The 18,109-nt window shown below is 31.0% G+C and overlaps 1 protein-coding gene across 5 annotated transcripts in view; it reads right to left on the bottom strand.

Annotated features, from left to right (window-relative positions):
- LOC106478782 (WAS/WASL-interacting protein family member 3-like) overlaps positions 1-18,109 on the bottom strand; it is a 39,089-nt gene that overhangs the window by 5,152 nt on the left and 15,828 nt on the right. For 2 of the 5 annotated variants that reach the window (XM_022382429.1, XM_013939348.2), the window contains exons 3-7: positions 17,761-17,903; positions 11,011-11,219; positions 8,451-8,573; positions 4,727-5,617; positions 52-150 (exon numbers count right to left, since the gene is read on the bottom strand). In XM_022382429.1, the coding sequence (XP_022238137.1) occupies positions 52-150; positions 4,727-5,617; positions 8,451-8,573; positions 11,011-11,176 (1,279 nt within the window). In that variant the 5' untranslated portion in view covers positions 11,177-11,219; positions 17,761-17,903. Of the gene's footprint in view, positions 1-51; positions 1,311-4,726; positions 5,618-8,450; positions 8,574-11,010; positions 11,220-17,760; positions 17,904-18,109 lie in introns of those variants that run through there. The other 3 variants (XR_002609976.1, XM_022382430.1, XM_022382431.1) reach the window with 3 other exon arrangements.

Raw genomic sequence — 18,109 nt, forward strand, 5'->3', positions numbered from 1 at the left:
AATGAATAACAAGTTTATTTAAGGTACTCAAACTTAAAGTAATTGACTTACTTTTGCTGGAATAGGTTTTTGGTGTGTTTTCAAAACAATCAGGCGAAGGTAATTCAAAAATTCCATGGAATCTGTTTTTAAATTTGGATTCAAAACCATCTGCAAAGAATTTCAAATAATCATAACACAAAGAACTCACTTAAAACTATAATTAAAACAGCATAATAATAATGCTTTCAGTACTTACCAATACATAATACTGCAAGAAACTTTAAAGTTAATTTTAACATGATTACATGGACTCAAAGATGAATCGCACAATTTGATAAAAAGTTTCAAGTAGTTTAATATTTCCTCAAGTTATGCTTCTAATAATTGACAGTGACATCAGTTACATATGAAATTGGTATCTCAGATACAAGTTGGTAAAAAACACTTTTTTATCATTATTCTTGCATACTGTTAGTTTTGATGATTAATTTTAGATATTTAAACTGTCGATACACTACATATATTTAAGAAAATGTTGTCCAGAAGTGCAAAATTAAATGTACACACACACACGCATATTAAATTACATTATGTAATTAAACCAATACTTATGATCAGCAATACCAGACATCTACAATCATACACACAAATTAGGCCCGCATTTATGCATGTATATGACAGAGTAATATAAACACGTTTCTTTTCTTTTTTTAATTTTATACTTCATTTTACATAAAAATCCAGCACAGATATATCTGTTATCAGTTTAGAAACGAGAAACACCTATTGCAGAGATATTTTAAGCTTCAAACATTCACCAAAAATACACAGTAATATTGGAAAAAGGTAGCTTATCATGTTTTTTGTTCATTCTAGTACAACATATACATACTTAAAAAAGATTCTTACTCTATAAACTGGTACTTGGTTTTAATTTTATGGGAAAGTTCTGCTCTTTTGTTAATGTTAGTTTCATTAATAGAATTGGTTAAAAAGTATATGTATATCAGGTATTCATTATTTTCTTTAATTATGAAAATTATTTTGTATCCTTTTCTCAGTGTATGGATTTAGGAGTAACTTAAATATCCTAAGGTGGCCAAATCTCATTAGATATTGTTGAGATTACTATTAAAAATGTTGCTAATAGTGAGGGTAACAAACTGATGAATCAATACATTAACTATTATAATGAAGAACAGCGCATTACCTACATTTTTTATTGGGGTTAATTTTCAGTTCTGATCTGTATAGGCAGCTTGCTTTGGTCAGAAGTTAACACGTAATGCATACCTCCAGGGTACAAATTTTTTCTCAGTCCCACGGGGCTATTTAAGCCAGAAAAAAAAATATTTGAACCCACTGAAATTCATTGCCAAAGAAAAATGAGCAGCAAATGGCCAACTTTCAACTTGTATACGTTTTCCAGATGTGCTTACAAATATCATCAATTATATTCTTAATGCAAATGAAAACATTGCACCAAAGGCATGCTATGCAGTGGTCCTGGAAAGATATCAGATGATAAAGGAGGCAAACCCAATCAAAGGGTTCCCTGATGAGAAGAAAATAAAAAGCAAGATCAGCCAAATCAAACAGAAAAAGAAGAAGGAAAGGCAAGCAGCTGAAGGAGGAGCCCAAGGAGGTGTTTCATTATGAATTCTGTACTTGTTCTAACAAGGAAAGGCAAGCAGCTGAAGGAGGAGCCCAAGGAGGTGTTTCATTATGAATTCTGTACTTGTTCTAACAAGGAAAGGCAAGCAGCTGAAGGAGGAGCCCAAGGAGATGTTTCATTATGAATTCTGTATTTGTTCAAAAGTCAACATAAATATTCATCCAAAAAAAAATCATAAAAGAATTGTCATTTATTTGAATTTATTTTCATAAAAGAAGGAAAAAGCAAAAGAACAAGAAAATAAAGAGAAAAGGGCCTGGAAAAAGGTGCACTTATCTGGAAAATATAGCCAAAATTGCAAATTTTCAAACGATCATAAAATTTTGAGTATTTATGCCTTAAAAAAATAAACACCCTTGAAAATATTTTTTGCTGTTCTATTTTAGTACTAAATGCCCTATTTTTGTGTTCAAATTCCGCAGTTAACGTTCCACAGAAATCGGCAATATATCAGGAAATTTTTCCACCCCAAGGTATGTATTATATGTTAATATTTCTAGAAATTTTCAGATAATTTTTTTAATGGAGATTTACTTATTTTTATGATATGCTTTTCAAGTACCACAATTTATCTTTTGGAACAAGCAGTTTGATTACAGTTTTTTGGAAAGACTTAATTCAAACTACATATAAAATCACAGATGATGTTGGAAAGACACACTCAGAGAAACTAATGGTAATTTGACTAGAAATGCTACTTTTGTTGTTATGTGTATATATATATATGTGTACATCTATCATGCTTCACTGAAATGAAAGTGACACTACATATTTAAACACAGATGTAAATGCTTGCTCAAGGATTTCAACATGAAAGATTTAACTGCATGTTATCAGAAAAACTCAGAGGATTATTTCATTCAATAAATGTACTGTGCAATTTCATCCACAAAAAACAACAACAAAGCACTGGTATCAGTTTTGTATGAAGTAATAATCACTTAATTTTTTACATGTATCCTTCATCCAGAAAAACTATAGAAATGAAATTTATAAATTACACACAAAAAAAACAATTAGCTTAAAATTAGAGGTCTAGATTAGAAGAAAAAAATACCCAAAGCTCAAATTTTAATCTAACAATTCTGCCCAAATGGATGCAACAAGCCTGTAGGGCAATTTACACCATAGAATTACAAAATATTATAGAAAAACTTTGTAATCCTTCTTTCACACATTATAAAAAAAATTAGTGTTGAAAATTTATTCAATAGAAGTTTTATTTAATTTTATATATTTTTAATTGCAAATTTTGATTATAGACTGAATTCATCATGCTCCAAATTAAAACATTAGTGTTTGTGAATTTCCTGAATTTTTTCTGAGCATAATACAACTCTTGTAACCAATTGAAAGGTAAGTCAAAATAGTTTTTATCAAAAATGCAATGATTTTAACCTATTATGTCGTCTCAGCAATAGGTGTCAAATCAAATGATAGATTGAGTTTCACTTCTATTTTTTAGTATTTTAAAACAGCTTGTTGGCTGGATGATTCACAAGAATAAATTAATAGCAACAATGCTAAATATTCTTGAAATGCTATATAAATATAATATCCCTGTGGTGAATAAAAAACATCTAAAAACTTAGTGTAGTTTTATCAATTCTGGCCAATCACTGTTTCTCCATCTTGTTTGAGAAGTCATAGATCAGTGATCTAAAAATGTAATGAAAGCTTATTTTTTTCATTCTCTTTAAATTAATAAGTTCATATGGCTTTAACTTCAGCAGAGATCAAAACAAAGTGATAAAAGCTCAGCTTGGTGATGTTGCTAGAAGAAAATATGTTTGTGAACAACTTCTGCCACAATTACAGTCCTGATTCTTTAAAGCTTGCATTACCATTTTATACTTCAATTGCATCATGACAAGAAATGTTTTTTACAGAACAAGATGAGGTAGGCTTAGTTAAACAATTTTGTAAATGGATGTATCAAGTTTCATTTTGCCAACATGGCCATGGTGGTAGGTTGTGATTATACTAGGCCTTATTGGTTTAAATAACTGCTTGAATGGGCAAATAAGATCACTGATAATAAATTTAAATATATAATGGAATTAAAACTTGATACATACATTAAATTAAACCTTCTGATTTCTGACTTCAAAATAAGTCAGCTTGCTTACAATTTCGGTATGGTAAAAAGTTACTTTTATTGTACACTAGTGATCATAAGCACAGTGCAACTCCATGTGGTGTTTACTGAATCAACACAAAGACTTGCAGTTTTATAAAATAAAAACTGTACAGGAAAACTTTAGAAGGATGTAGAAAGACATAAAAATCAATAATCAAAATTTACAACAAAGGTAAACATTTTTGTTGTTTTTTAAACATTACAATGAATTTTTTTCAAATTTTCAATACTGTGAATTCATAGAAATATTATATATGAAAAATATGATCTTTTATTTGCAGAAGCTACATAATATATAGAAAATTCATCTTTTATCCAGTAGTCCCATTTCTGCAATGCGATAAAACAAGCTATAAAACAAGTGCATTGACACACCAGGCACTTATTATATAAGAACTAATAGTAAAATCACAAAAATATCTAGAAATTAGCCGATTATACACTAAAATAATGTTGGTCATCAGTTCATTTTGAATTATTTTTGTACAAGTCATCTTCAAAATATATCAGATTATGGATACATATTAATAAAAAGAACTAAATGTTATTACAGTGACTTAAAACTTTACCTTACTCATTATTTTCATTTTGTTGGTTTCACAACTTTTGGCTAACACGATTTTACTGTTATCTATTGTTTATACATTCTAAGTATAATACTCTAAGTTATCTTGAGGTAAATGTACATAATTGGGGCAATACAGGCATTAGTCAAGTTATACATAGAAATATTTTGGCTCTATCACAAACTTTGTTGTACATAAAAATCAAGAAACAAAAAAAAATTGCCTGAAAATTCTGATGAAATATTACTTACTTAATCTCTCTTTTTCAATTCCAGATATAAAACCATGTTGCACCCTAATGCAGTGTAATACGGTTTTGTTAAATGCATGCACAAGTAACAATTAAGTGAACATAAAACTTACTTGTCTTCTCATAGTTGTTTTGAGCAGGTGGAGAAGGAGGGTGCACACTCGGTGGTGGTGGTGGAGGGTTCTTTGTATAAGAAGGAGAAGGTGATACATTTATGTGTAGAGGTGGAGGGGGTGGTGCTACAGATGGTGACCTTAAGGGTGGAAGTGGAGGGGTTGGGCGATTAGTAGAAGGTGTAGCTTTTACAGTAGTTGTAGTTGATGGTGGAGACAGAGCAGTTTTTTGTTTTCTAGAAGAAGGCATAACACCTCTTGAATATGGTTTATGCTTAAGTTCACCGAGACCCCCAGTAACATTCTGATTTTGTGAAGGTGAAAGTAATGGGGCTTGATTTTTTGTGGCTGAAACTTCTTTTTGAGATGTAATATTAGAATATGATTTAAGATCATTTTTAATGTTTTGAGCCTTTATATCTTGCTGTTTTACTACACTGACAGGTTTGTTCAGTATCAGTGGAGATTTGGTGAGGGTGAGCTGTGGGTTCTTTGGAGGAGGAGGAGGTGAAGGTCTTGGAAAAGATTCTCTCTTTGTACTCTTATTTAAACCAACTGATACTGTAGGAGGTTTTTTGGATATAGGAGAACAATACTTCTGACCAGTCAAGTAATTAGAATTGATATTGCTTGGTTTCTGTGGTGGGGTGGGGGGAGAATCATGAGGTGAACGTAAACCATTTGGGAATGGACACCTTTGATTTAGTCCTATCACATGATTGGCTGTATGAGCATTACTGTTTTTATTAATAGTTGAAGATTTAGTTAAGGTTTGTTGATGCGACTTGACTGGGGTGAGAGACTGAGAACAGCTTACAGCTCTTTTATGTAAAGATTTGTTTAATGATGTTTTTTGGTCATTAGGGTTTTCAGTTGATCTTCCTCTTGAAACTAAATAAAAAATAATAATTTCATGTAATGTTGCTTCAATAAGAATGACAATTAAACATATTATCTGGATTTTAAGAAATGTAAAAAAGGCAGAATAAAATGCATTTCAATTTATTTTTTTAATATTAAAAAATCTACAATTTTTCTCACATATTCTTACCAATGTTCATTGGAAAAATTTCAATTATAAAATGATAACATTTTAGAGACATGATGCCATCAAAGGATTAATATTTCCTGTTGCTTAAAGATTTCATTGCATAAACGTTTTCAATTCCTATACATGTTCAATTCATGCTTTTGCTTAATTGACAATGTACTAACCAATTGCTTTTGTACAGAAAAATTCTTTTTTGAAGATGCATAAATCTTATGGGATACAGTCACCCCAGAATCTCTTGATCAGCATTAAAATAATTCTTCTAAACAAATCTTTAAACAGACAATAATGTTCAGGAACTTATGCAGCTTCCTGGTGGCACATTATGAAACTTGTTAACTTGATAATAAGTAAAATTGTAGGTTCAATGATTCAAAATAACAACTTCCAGTGACTTGAAAACAATCACTGTTTTCAGTAAATTCTGTAAGATCTGAGGCAAGCATTCCAAAACCTTTTAGCTTTGTAGTTTTTCATGACCTTAAACATCTTGTCTGAGAAGCCCTACCTAATAATTTAATAGACATTTTAAATAGTCACTATAAGGTACCTTACTTGCATTGCAATTTGTTCCTTGAAAAAAAAAACATCTCAAGCATAAACAATGTTGTGTTACTTATGTACTCATATTTGCTATAATAAATAACATTCTCCTATAAATTACTGCTTTGTCTAGCATCATAGAAGTTTTAAAGAGAATATTTCTACATGCACTGACTGGCTCCTTCCCTATGACCATCTCGTGGACGTCTTTTGGTATGCAGACTACAGTTTGGGATCCACTGCAATAGGGAACTTAAGTGATTTAGTCATATCTTTGTTTAATGGACATTTACAAATGCATATATGGCTTGTTTTGCACATTCATCATTTTCTATGCATGCTGTAATGAATTTTGTTGTAATGTAGTGACACTTAATACCAATGTTTGTATAAGACTTTCACCAGATTTACGAGCATACAATCTGTTCTTCTGAAGTTTGCACAGAAATGTTGATTGGCAAACATCTTTTCTGCAATATAAGAAATATTTTCAACTGCTGCAGAAAACTGGTAGCTTACATAATTAGACTGTTTGTAAAATCTCATTAAAAAAATGTCAACATAAACTTGGAGCTTTTGTCAGTCTAATTATTTTTGTAACATTCAGAGTTAGGCCAGTTTTAGATTTATAGCCATACTATGTGTCATCATTGAAATTCCAAACTTCATCATTAGAAGTCTTAAGCTAAACATGAATGATTATGTGACATGCTTCTTACTGTATATACAGGTTGTTAACACCAAATGTGGCATGCTTCTTACTGTATACATAGGTTGTTCATCACCAAATGTGGCATGCTTCTTACTGTATATACAGGTTGTTCAACATCAAAAAGATTGGTCTTGATCTTTTATTAATAAGTTTTCTGAATTTCTTCAATTAATGTGTGGTTATAAAACTCATGTCATTTGAAGGTACAAGGAAAAGTTTTTACATCTAATTTACTTACTGCTCTCCAAACACTGCATATTTGTGTCTATGAGTAGCTCTAGTAACAATCATATCATTCAGAATATTTGTAATGCTTGCAGTTTTTCTACAGTGTCTCTTGAACTCAGGTATCAGCATTTCTAAGGATTTTTTGAGACAATGTACAAATGCGAGTTCATATTGCTTAGATTTTTAAAAGTTATTTTGTGGCCAAATCATCAGAATTTTGGATACTGTCACTGGCCAAGTTGTTTTAAATCTATCACAATACAAAGAATAATAGAAGAGGTTTAAGATGCAAATAGTTAAGAGCTTCAAACAATACGTATAGTTATCTTCTCTCTGGTCAACTGAACTGTCCTATCATAGTTTAATAAATACAATAAACATGGATTTTTACATTACCTTTACCCGCTATAATCACTCTTCAAAACTGTTATTTAAAAGCATATCAAACAAAGCTTCAGGGTGATGCAAAAAATGCATATTGTTAGTTCAGGAAGAGGTGGAGTTAAGGTATACAACAAAGTTAGCATGAAGCCAGTTAGCTTGTGCAATTTTTGTTAACATTTATTAGTATTTCTCTTTTAAATATTTTAAATAATTATTCCAAATGTAAAGAATGTATTGGATACTTGTTGATGGTTTAACTGAATCCTTTACATCTTTTTTTGTGTTGATTTCTTAGTTTTAGTCACATTAGATCACATTCATACAAATGTCACATTTTCTAAAATCCCTTTCTAATGCACATGTAACTTTTATTCTATACTTTATACAATATTAACAAATTTCACACTAAAATCAGTTGTTTCACTTTTTGAATTTTTTTCTTATGTACATGTAAATTTTTCTCTACAACATAGTACTGCCAAAAGTGGCAAAAACTACAAGTATCATTATATGAAACTGAAACTTTCATACACGAGGGGCAAATAAACCATGACTTACATGTAGTTTTGATGGAAATTCAGTTTAACATTTTCAAAAATGTCTCACAAAATAATCAATTACGTGAAATGATGATTAAACTGACTAGTGTCGTGTAAGATAATTAACTAATCAAAACATAATTTTTCATCAATTAACACCTTGTAGATATTAAATTTTTAAAACATTCTTAGACATCCTAGCTTAAAGGACCAAATTTTTGTTTTGTTTCTTCAACAGTATTTGTTTATTACTACAATGATACAAACCTGCTGAAGCTGCTGGCCGAGTCCCAGTTTCTCGTAACTTTGGTACTCCTTGGGCAAATAGCCCACCAAGGCCAGCTGGAGAGTTGAGTTTTTCAGAAGATTTGTGATTTGTTCCTTTACATGCTTCAAAAAACATTAAACTTCATTGGTGATACATATGATTAAGAATTATCATAATAGCACATCATAATTGATTACACACACATTATTTTCTAATGCTTCAGCCAAATTCTTACCTCAACAGACATAAGAATGAATGAATGAATATATAGATAATCACAAATTTTAAAAATCTATCTAGTGACACTGGCAAGTTCAAGAACAAATAATTATATGCATGTACATCCTTGTAAATTGATAATTCAAACTAATACCAGTCTGTAAGTAACTAATCATAAAAAAAAGCATTAATTAAAAAATATTTCCAATAAAGATCATCCAAATTTATTATCTCATACTCTCAAGTATCAGAGGGTAACTTAATTAAAATTTGTCAGTTATTTTATGATTTTATTCAAAGTGAAAAAAAAAATCTATAGGCACAAAGAAAATTTTAATTTACATGTAAAGTAGTGTTTTGAAATAATCAATAAACAAGACCACTATGTTAAAACAAACAGAAATACTAAAAATAGGCAATGCTATTGTGTCTCTCCAGTATATCTCCATACCAATAGTTTTTCCACTTCTGTCCTATATTCCATTTGTTTTATTTGTCTTTTATTATAAGGAACAATAAAAAGAGACAAAATATGACCTAACAAACACAACTAAAATTAAATTAACTATATAAAACACTTGTATATGGATATGTTATATACATCAAATGTGCACAGGGTCCTTCCAATGGACGAACGACATGCCAGAGGGGAAATGTTGACTATAATTCTGAATTTACTGTGTATCTATGCAAAATGTAGCAAGTTTTTCATAAAATATACAAATGCTATACACAAAAAATCAGAAGTGTTTGTACTCAAGAAATGTATATATATTGATAATGTCAATCTGATTCAGAGTGCAGGGTAATGTTCATGTGAAGAATAAAAATACTTTTGCACATCATACAATTTACAAACTGCATAACCTCTATTTGTAAAATGCTTCTTCCAAAAGGTTTTCTGTTGTTCTATAATATAAATCACAGGTGTAGGAACCTTGGTGGCTTTTGGGGTGGAGGGGCTAAGCTCCTCCATGTTTTAAAAGCAATTTCTTTTATTATAAGAAAAGTTAAAAAAAATACTAACATAAGAATGTGATCCTTAATATTCACAGGATGAGGCAAAAGTGACTATACAGTTGTTTCATTTAGAACATAGTTTACTTTCTAACTATTACCCTGAAACAAACAATAATACAATTGGTTTCAATTGTCTTTGTAATATTTTCATTAATACCATGTGTATAGTAACTTTTTGTCCCTCCCTGCATTCAAGTCACCATTTAGCTTGATTATTTTGATTTAATCTATGATAGTTAGTGTAATACATGCTCTTAATAAGGGTTCCCACACAAATTTTTATAATTTCCCCTGAAATATAACATTAACAAACATTCCCTGATAAAAATTTGCATATATATATATATATGCAGTTGTTCAATATAAAAGTTCATCCTACAGCATTTAGTAATGCGGAACAGGGATTGGCAACCTTGTAACATAAAAAGCAACAACACCAGATGAAGCATATCTTTTGATGTTTTCTTCATTCAGAAGTTTATAAAAGATTTTACATTTTAAGTTCTACATTTCACTTCCATATTTTACATTCTGTAACATGGGGCAAAGTTTATTTTTCTGATTTTCTCTTACCAGTAGTCAAATTCAATGAAATTACCTAACCAATTTCCGTGATTTTTCAGGTTTGTGGAAACCTTGTTAACCCAACTCAAGCTATAACATGCATTTCCACCAAAACCCACTATCACAATATAGGAAATTGCAGAAACTTGCTTCCAGATTATATTTTTTTTATGGGGGCTAGCCCAAAGACCCCCCTGTTTGAAGAGGCCTTCTCCATTAAGTGCTTGGCCCTTCATCCCCATCAACTAGGTTAAAATCTCTTCATATACCAATGCAAATATTTACTAATTCATAATTTTGATTACACATCTGACAGATAAAAGTTAACATTGAAGTGTTTTGATTACTTAAATAATTTTTATTTTAACATGATAATAATGCAAACTTGAATGAGAATTTAGATCTAGTAAGAGTTGTGATAATTCTGAAAAATAACCTATTTTGGTTTTACTGCATTATGAAACTTACAACAAACTCATATTTCTCAATACATCTTTGAGACATGTAGAAATCCAAAATAATTTAAATTAAACAATTGGTACCTATATTGGATACAATGTTTAGTTGATACTAAATCTTGCATATTTATATCTATGTGATAGACAGCACTTTCAATAAACTTAGAAAAAATTAAAATGTTTAACTTTGTAATATTCCTAGTTCTGTGCCTAGGATAAAAAATGTTATATGTGAAAAATTTCATAAAGTTCAGATGTGTGTATGTAACAAGTATATCTGTGGTCACTTTACACTAACCATTTATTTGAGGAGAACTTCGGTCATTGGTCACTGCCTTCTTCAGTTTGGTTCCTAGTCTGATGTCTGACAGCAGTGCATTACGATCTGTCTTTACTTTTTTATCAAGTGAGGGGCAAACATCTGACAAAGGTGGAGGAGGAGCCGTTGGAGGTGGGGGTGGCATAATTTAAATTATTCTTAAAAAACAAAATAGATTAACCAATCCTCTGAAAATAAAATAAAAACTTAATTAGAATGCTGGAAAACTTAATTTAAATGCATTAAATTGTTACAAAATGCTATGAAAGACGAGGCACAATAATGTGTATTATCTGCATCATGCTTATAAACAAAAAATCATCAAAATTCATAGAAAAATATACACTCAGAGAAATCAAAAACTCACCACTTTGGTTTTTTCATGTGTTTTTTTTTGTAGAAAGACAAAATTGATCCAAATTATGGCATTAGGTTTGTTTGTTGAATTAAAAAAAGAAATAAAACAGGCAATGTTGATGATTACACTTCAGTGGTTTTGATGAGCCAAATGAAGTGTACAAATCTGCTGTTTGTCCATTTTTCACACATGAGCCAACAAAACCATCCGAATGGCCACATCTCAAAATGGTGTGTCCCCTGTCCTTAAAAAAGCATCAAAAACCAATACAATTCACAGCATTCATGATGCTTCAATTGACTCAGTCACAAAGAGATAGAGCTGTTGGTATGCTTCGAGCTGGTCAGAGCATCAGAGCTGTAACCAGAGTACTGAATATCAACCATTCAAGGATTGGGCATTTACGGCAGTGATATGATGATACTAGAAGTTCAACAAACCTCACAAGACCAAGAAAATCTCACATGACTACCCTTCGTCAAGACTGATGGATCCAACTGGTGCAACTGATTCCAGCCCTCTACCTAGACAGTTACTGCCTCCATTGGGACACAAAACAGACCTGTAAGTACCAGAACCATCCACAATGGTTTGTCACATGTTGGAATCTGACCTTATTGCCCTTACACAGGTACAACCCTTCCTACCCATCACTAAGACAACCACTTCCAATGTTGCCACATCCATCTTGGATGAATGGTGGTCGGTGGTCGTTTTTACTGACAAGAAAAGGTTTCAGAGCTGATGGTAGACAAAGGGTGTACAGGAGGCAAAAGGAGAGATATGCTGCTCCATGTGTACAGTAAGTGGACAGATGGGGAGGTCCTAGCATAATGGTAAGGGTGGATACATCTGAAAATCACCGAACAGAACTTCGATTTATTGAGGGGAATTTGAATTCTCAGAGATAACGAGATGAAATTATTCAGCCAGTGGTTCTGCCTTTTCTGGATCAAGTAGGGCTTGGTGCAGTTTTTTCAGCAAGACAATACCAGAGCACACATAGCTCGTATACTGAGTTTCTTGAGAACAGCTAAGTTAATGTACTTTCCTGGCCAGCAATGAGCCTGGATTTGAACCCCATGGAAAATCTCTGGGGTTTACTGAGCAGGCATTTGGGACAGCGTTCACATGCTTCATAAATGCAAAAGCAACTCAGAACAGCACTGAGGGAAGAATGGACAGCCATACCGCAAAATCAAATCAGAGAGTTCTGTCAATCCATGAGGCAACACAATAACAGATGTAATTGAAGCAAATGGAAGACACACGTGCTATTAAACAAGAACTGAATCTGGTTAAAAATCATTTTCTACTGGCTCAGTTATTCAGGTAATTCGAAATGTTTTATTATTGAATTGATGTTTTAAGGATGAGTAAAATAAACAATTAATGTACGATTTGTTTTATTTATGAAGAAAATTTGACAAATCATGGCAAAACATGAGGTGGTGTGTTTTTATTTTCTATGAGTGTATATATTATAGAGACAACAATTAATTTGTAAACATACTTTTTACAGATGTGTATTTTTTTGTAAACTAACCAATTACATATACTCAATGCAATTAAGAATTACACATTTAGGTTTGCTTGAGTTTAAGACTGTATTTTGTAACTTCATTCTATATCAAATTAAAATAGTTTATTTTGTGATATATGAACAAATGTTGTATGAGGAAGTTTATCCACTGTATATCAAGAAAAGGTCACTACTCAGTATAGCTGGGTAATTAATTCGACCATTTGATATAACTGATTACCTATAAGCATGTGTTGCATCAATTAGTGTCATATAAAATAATAAGTTGTAATGTGGTTTATCACATTAACAATAATAAATTAGTTTCTTCAGTAATGCTTGTTTCAGGCTATATTCATATTGATGTTAATTGTAGGCCTCAATTCAAATATAAATATTTTTCAACATAAACTCTGAAACTATAGTAGGTTTATTACACTAATAACATTTAAGAGAAATTTTCTTCACTGATAACAAATGCTAACTTGCGTATTTCTGACTACATTCTGGTTGTTCAGCTTATCGATTACTGACAAGACTTACAAAAATAATCAACTAATTAAAGTTAGTGTTTCTTATTATTATATCTTCAGATTATTCCAACTATCCAAGTATTCATAATTTTAGTTATTTCCACTTCCATTGGCATATATGTACATGACAGAATGCATGTGTTCTGCTTGCACCCAACTCATGAATTTGAGGATGTATCCTAATGGTCATTAGTTACATAATTAGCCACATTGATATGTTGCTTACAAATGTAACCAGTGTTGCTTAGGGTAAAATTGCTTTAATAAAAGTAATGGAAAATTAATATTCACTATTATTTATTAGCTCAAATGTTGATTGCTGAATAACTTACTCATTTAACTGTGTTTATCAGAAATTACTAGACTTAGACAAATAATAATCTAACAATTTATAATACCATTATGTCATTAACCTATTAACACGAATAAGACTCTTATTTAAATAAGACAAGCTCTAGCTAGATAAAAAACACTCAAAATGGAAAATGGAAGTCTGGCTATTGTAATGGCTGCTCAAACACTGCCTAATACAGTAAGCTTTTAATTACTTTATTTATTGATTTCTTTACATGCATGTGTGTTTCAACAGTTTCTTCCAGCCTGTACTGTAAAAAAATAAACATATTAATTATTTTAATTTGTTCTTTGTAAACTTCTAATTGTATCAACAACATCACACTTAAAAGCTTATGATGCTTTCAATACTTATAAAGTTGTTAATTACTTTACTTTTTAATACTACTGTGATTTTAATATTTCTTATAATACCTTCAGTTCCACTTTATGAATCATTTTAGTCATTTGTATCATCACAAGTTTTCTTGCCAAATGGTAAATGTTCTACTGTCTTTATTTTTCTATGATTGGTATGAACTTGTTTTTGCTGAATTATATATTACCCATCACCCATTGTGACAAGAAACTTTACTAGTTTTATCACATTAAACTTAAGGACGATTATTTTTCAATGAATAATTAGTTTATTTAGTTTTAGTACAGCAGTCTTGTGAAAATTTGTTAGGAGAAACCCACAGAAAAGTATTACTCATATTTTCAGCTTGTTGCAGGTTTTGTACTACATTGTATATACATTTTCATATACAATATTTTGGGGTAAAAAAAATAACTCAATCCATATTTGTTGTACCTGAAGATGTTTATAATACCAAATGACAAGTAATTAAAACATAAAACTCTAAAAACATAGCAATGGGAAGAATAGTTGAATGTATTCAATCAATGAGTCCAACAATTAATCAATTAGCAAATTCCTCTAATCACCCAGCTAAACTACTTGGATGGCTAAAAATATTAAACCAGTAATCTTGAAAAAAAATTGAAGTTCCAGTTTTAAATCAATGGAGATTATGTGGTTTCAACTTCTCAATATGTGGTACACAATATTTATAACCTTCTACTTCTTATTATGACATTATTACCTCTGCCACTGAAGATGACAGGAGTTACATTTTCAAGCTTGTGTTTGTTTGTCAGCAAGGTTTCTCAAAAATGGCTGAATGGACTTTGACGAAAGTTGGTATACATTTGGACTATGACTCAACTTAGAAGTGATTAGTTTTTGGAGGGTCAAAGTCACAGCAAGGTTAAAGAAATCCAAAACATTCTTATCCGTTAACACAGAGACCAATTTTTCACACTATTTTTGCTCTATAGCTCAGTCAAAAATAATTGGATTTTGATGAAACTTGGTGGACATATGTAGAATATTATTCTTCATGTTCCTGCCAAAAATGGTCCATGTTTGTTGATAACGGCAAACATAGGGACACATTTGATTATTTTTTGAGGAGCTAATATGATCAAAGCTGTGTGGCATAGGTATGCACTGTACTGAGTGCCCCACTAGTTGTAATTGTTTTGATTACAATGGATAAAGAAACACAGACATGGTAATGAACAAGAGTTAGAGAGTGATATATTCCTTTGCAGTTTAAATCACATAAGAATATCATAGTAACAAGTTAAAATGTTTATATGTTTCATGATGTAGCTTCACAAGGCAATGACCTCAATTCATATGTTTTATTCAACTGACCTCGCTTCAATTTGTTGTAGAAAACTAGTACATTGCAGAAGTCTTAGACAGTCTTTAAGCTAGGCTCCAAGTTTCTAATAATTCCTTTTCTGTATTCATGTTACTTTCAAGATGATATATTTATTCATTTTGCAGTATAATTTGATATTAAATGTGCTCGATCTTTCCAGGTTTTAGAATCTTTACTTGGTAAGTTATCATCTTAAGCCTTTATTTCATGATTTTTCTCTATTATCAGAGAGAGACTTACTGACTGCAGATCTCTTTAAATGTTGTGGGAAGTATGTTTAAATTTAGCTTCAAGTAGGGTTTCATTTCAGATGGTTTTTAGCCACTTATTGTAAATACTGTATTACTTTTTATTTGACTGACAATGAATCCTTGGCCAAATAGCAAAATATGTGTAATCTTCTTGTAAACAAAGGTAGGTGTGGTGGTGTGTTTCATTATAAGAAATTCTAGTCATTTTCTATTATCTTATTTTATAGTAAAATTTATTTCTGTACCAACTCTTTTTATAGTTTAGAACATCCTGAGCTTGTTTATGATGGCATTGTTTAGTTCAATGGTTCCAAAAACTTTTATGTCGCATACCTTTCAGTCAGACCTTTGAGCCAGAAGTGAACAACTGATGTACATAATCTATTAAAAATAAATTTAGGGTTCTTGATATTAATAAAAAGATGAATCAAAATAAATCGTTCAACAATATGCAAACAATGAGGGCTGGCTAGTGGAATACAATTGGTAATTCACTGAAACTATCCTCCAATTTTTAAGCATGAAGTATATTTTCCTTTTAATGTTTTTCAAAGACAGTTGTGTACCCCACAAGTTAGGAACCATTGGTATAGTTAAAGAAAATACTACTCACATAATGTTTCCAAGGTGATATCTTGGTTCAATTAGTGTCCTCTTTTAAAGTTTTGAATCAAATAATTGCAAATAACTAGATAAAAAGGTGATCTCATGGCCATCGTTCTATTTGTTTACAGATTACATCTTTCAACTAAAAATAGGGATAGTTCTGAACTAAGTTTTTCTGTGGTTTGACCATCTGTAAATAAAGCTAACCATGATCATTCAAAGTTAATAAATATATTCTGAACAATCCAAGTAAAATCTATCATGCAATAAAAATAATGTTCTGTTTGGTATCATAGTAGAAAGAGAGAAAGCGAAGTAAGAAAACAAAAGAAAGACTTGGTAGTAAGTTACATAAAATACTTAAAGTGCTGATGGATCATTTGGACAGGGGTTACAGGGAAGGGAGGAGGTCCAAAGTAGATAGAAGTTGAAGAACAAATAATGACAGAAGTAGTTGCAAGTAAAACCGATAGCGATAATGACAGATTAATAAGGAAGGATTCTGAGTGTTCTGTCCAGTCTCAAAGTAGATAAAAGGTGAAGAATAGATAATGACAGATGTAATTGCAGGTGAGAGCTGATTATGAACCATGAGAAGTATCAGTTATGAAAATGTTTGATAAATCATAAAGCTGTGAAAGTATGTCATAACTGGGGCACAGTTATTTAGCTAATTAATGCAGGAAAGTAAGGTTATTTCTTCAATTTGCTGAATGTTCTTTTTATTAGTTGTTAAGTTGCATCTTTCTAGTCCTTTAAGCTAGGTTTTTGTAATGGTGATTTTTTTTTCCTTGTTTCAGACAGTAGAGATTCTCATATTGTGAGATTCTAATGCAGGTTGTAGGTTGCAAGTCTATCTGAGGACAATGAATGTCAAGTGGCCAAACTGTTTAGCTTTAATTAGTGGTAGAGTTTGAGCAACAGACTAGGTAACAGTACAGTACTTTAGTGAAAGCTCGGTTGGTACAACAGTATTTTGAAAATTAGCATTAGATTCAACTTGGAATAAATTAATATGACATAACACTAGCATAAGTACATATTCAAATGACTTGAGTTTAAAAATACAAAGTGAAAATGTATTAAGCCAACAAAGAACTTGATTCAAAACATGCAGATTTAGAATCTTTTTGTGTTAAAACATTTGTTAATAAACCTTATGAAAAACTTCAACCTATATTAAGACACCCTAATCAATAAATTTTTCTTTTTTGTACTGACTGCAGATTTGAGGTAAGTTTTCTTTCTACAAATCTAAACACTGATACTGAATCAATGAATTAACATTCATTAACATGTATGTCATACTTAGCAAGTCTATGTTTAGTATATATCTAATAATAATAAAATCATTATCTTTAAAACTTAATTAAACTATATAAGAGAAAATCACCTTCCTATGTGTAGGTAGACTTGCCTTCTGTCATCTGTCTGGTGTTTATACATGTACCAGACTGTACACTGCCTGTTGCAAGGAAATCTCCACCAACAGGAAATTAAAATGTGTGCTACTTGTATGCTTATAGGTCATGGAACCTGCAGGAAGGAAATTACAACTACATACACTAATGAAGTTCTCAATTTCTATATATAAATAACAACTGCATTAGGTGTAAAATTGAACAAAATAAAACTTTAGATAGAATATCCTATGTATAAGCTTCTATACATAGATGAAGGAATAGTCAATAAATTACTTAAATTTGCAGATGATTTTAAGGTCTTGGGTGTTGCTAACAGAG

The sequence above is a fragment of the Limulus polyphemus genome, unplaced genomic scaffold (genome assembly GCF_000517525.1).
Source record: "Limulus polyphemus unplaced genomic scaffold, Limulus_polyphemus-2.1.2 Scaffold249, whole genome shotgun sequence".
NCBI lineage: Eukaryota > Metazoa > Arthropoda > Merostomata > Xiphosura > Limulidae > Limulus > Limulus polyphemus.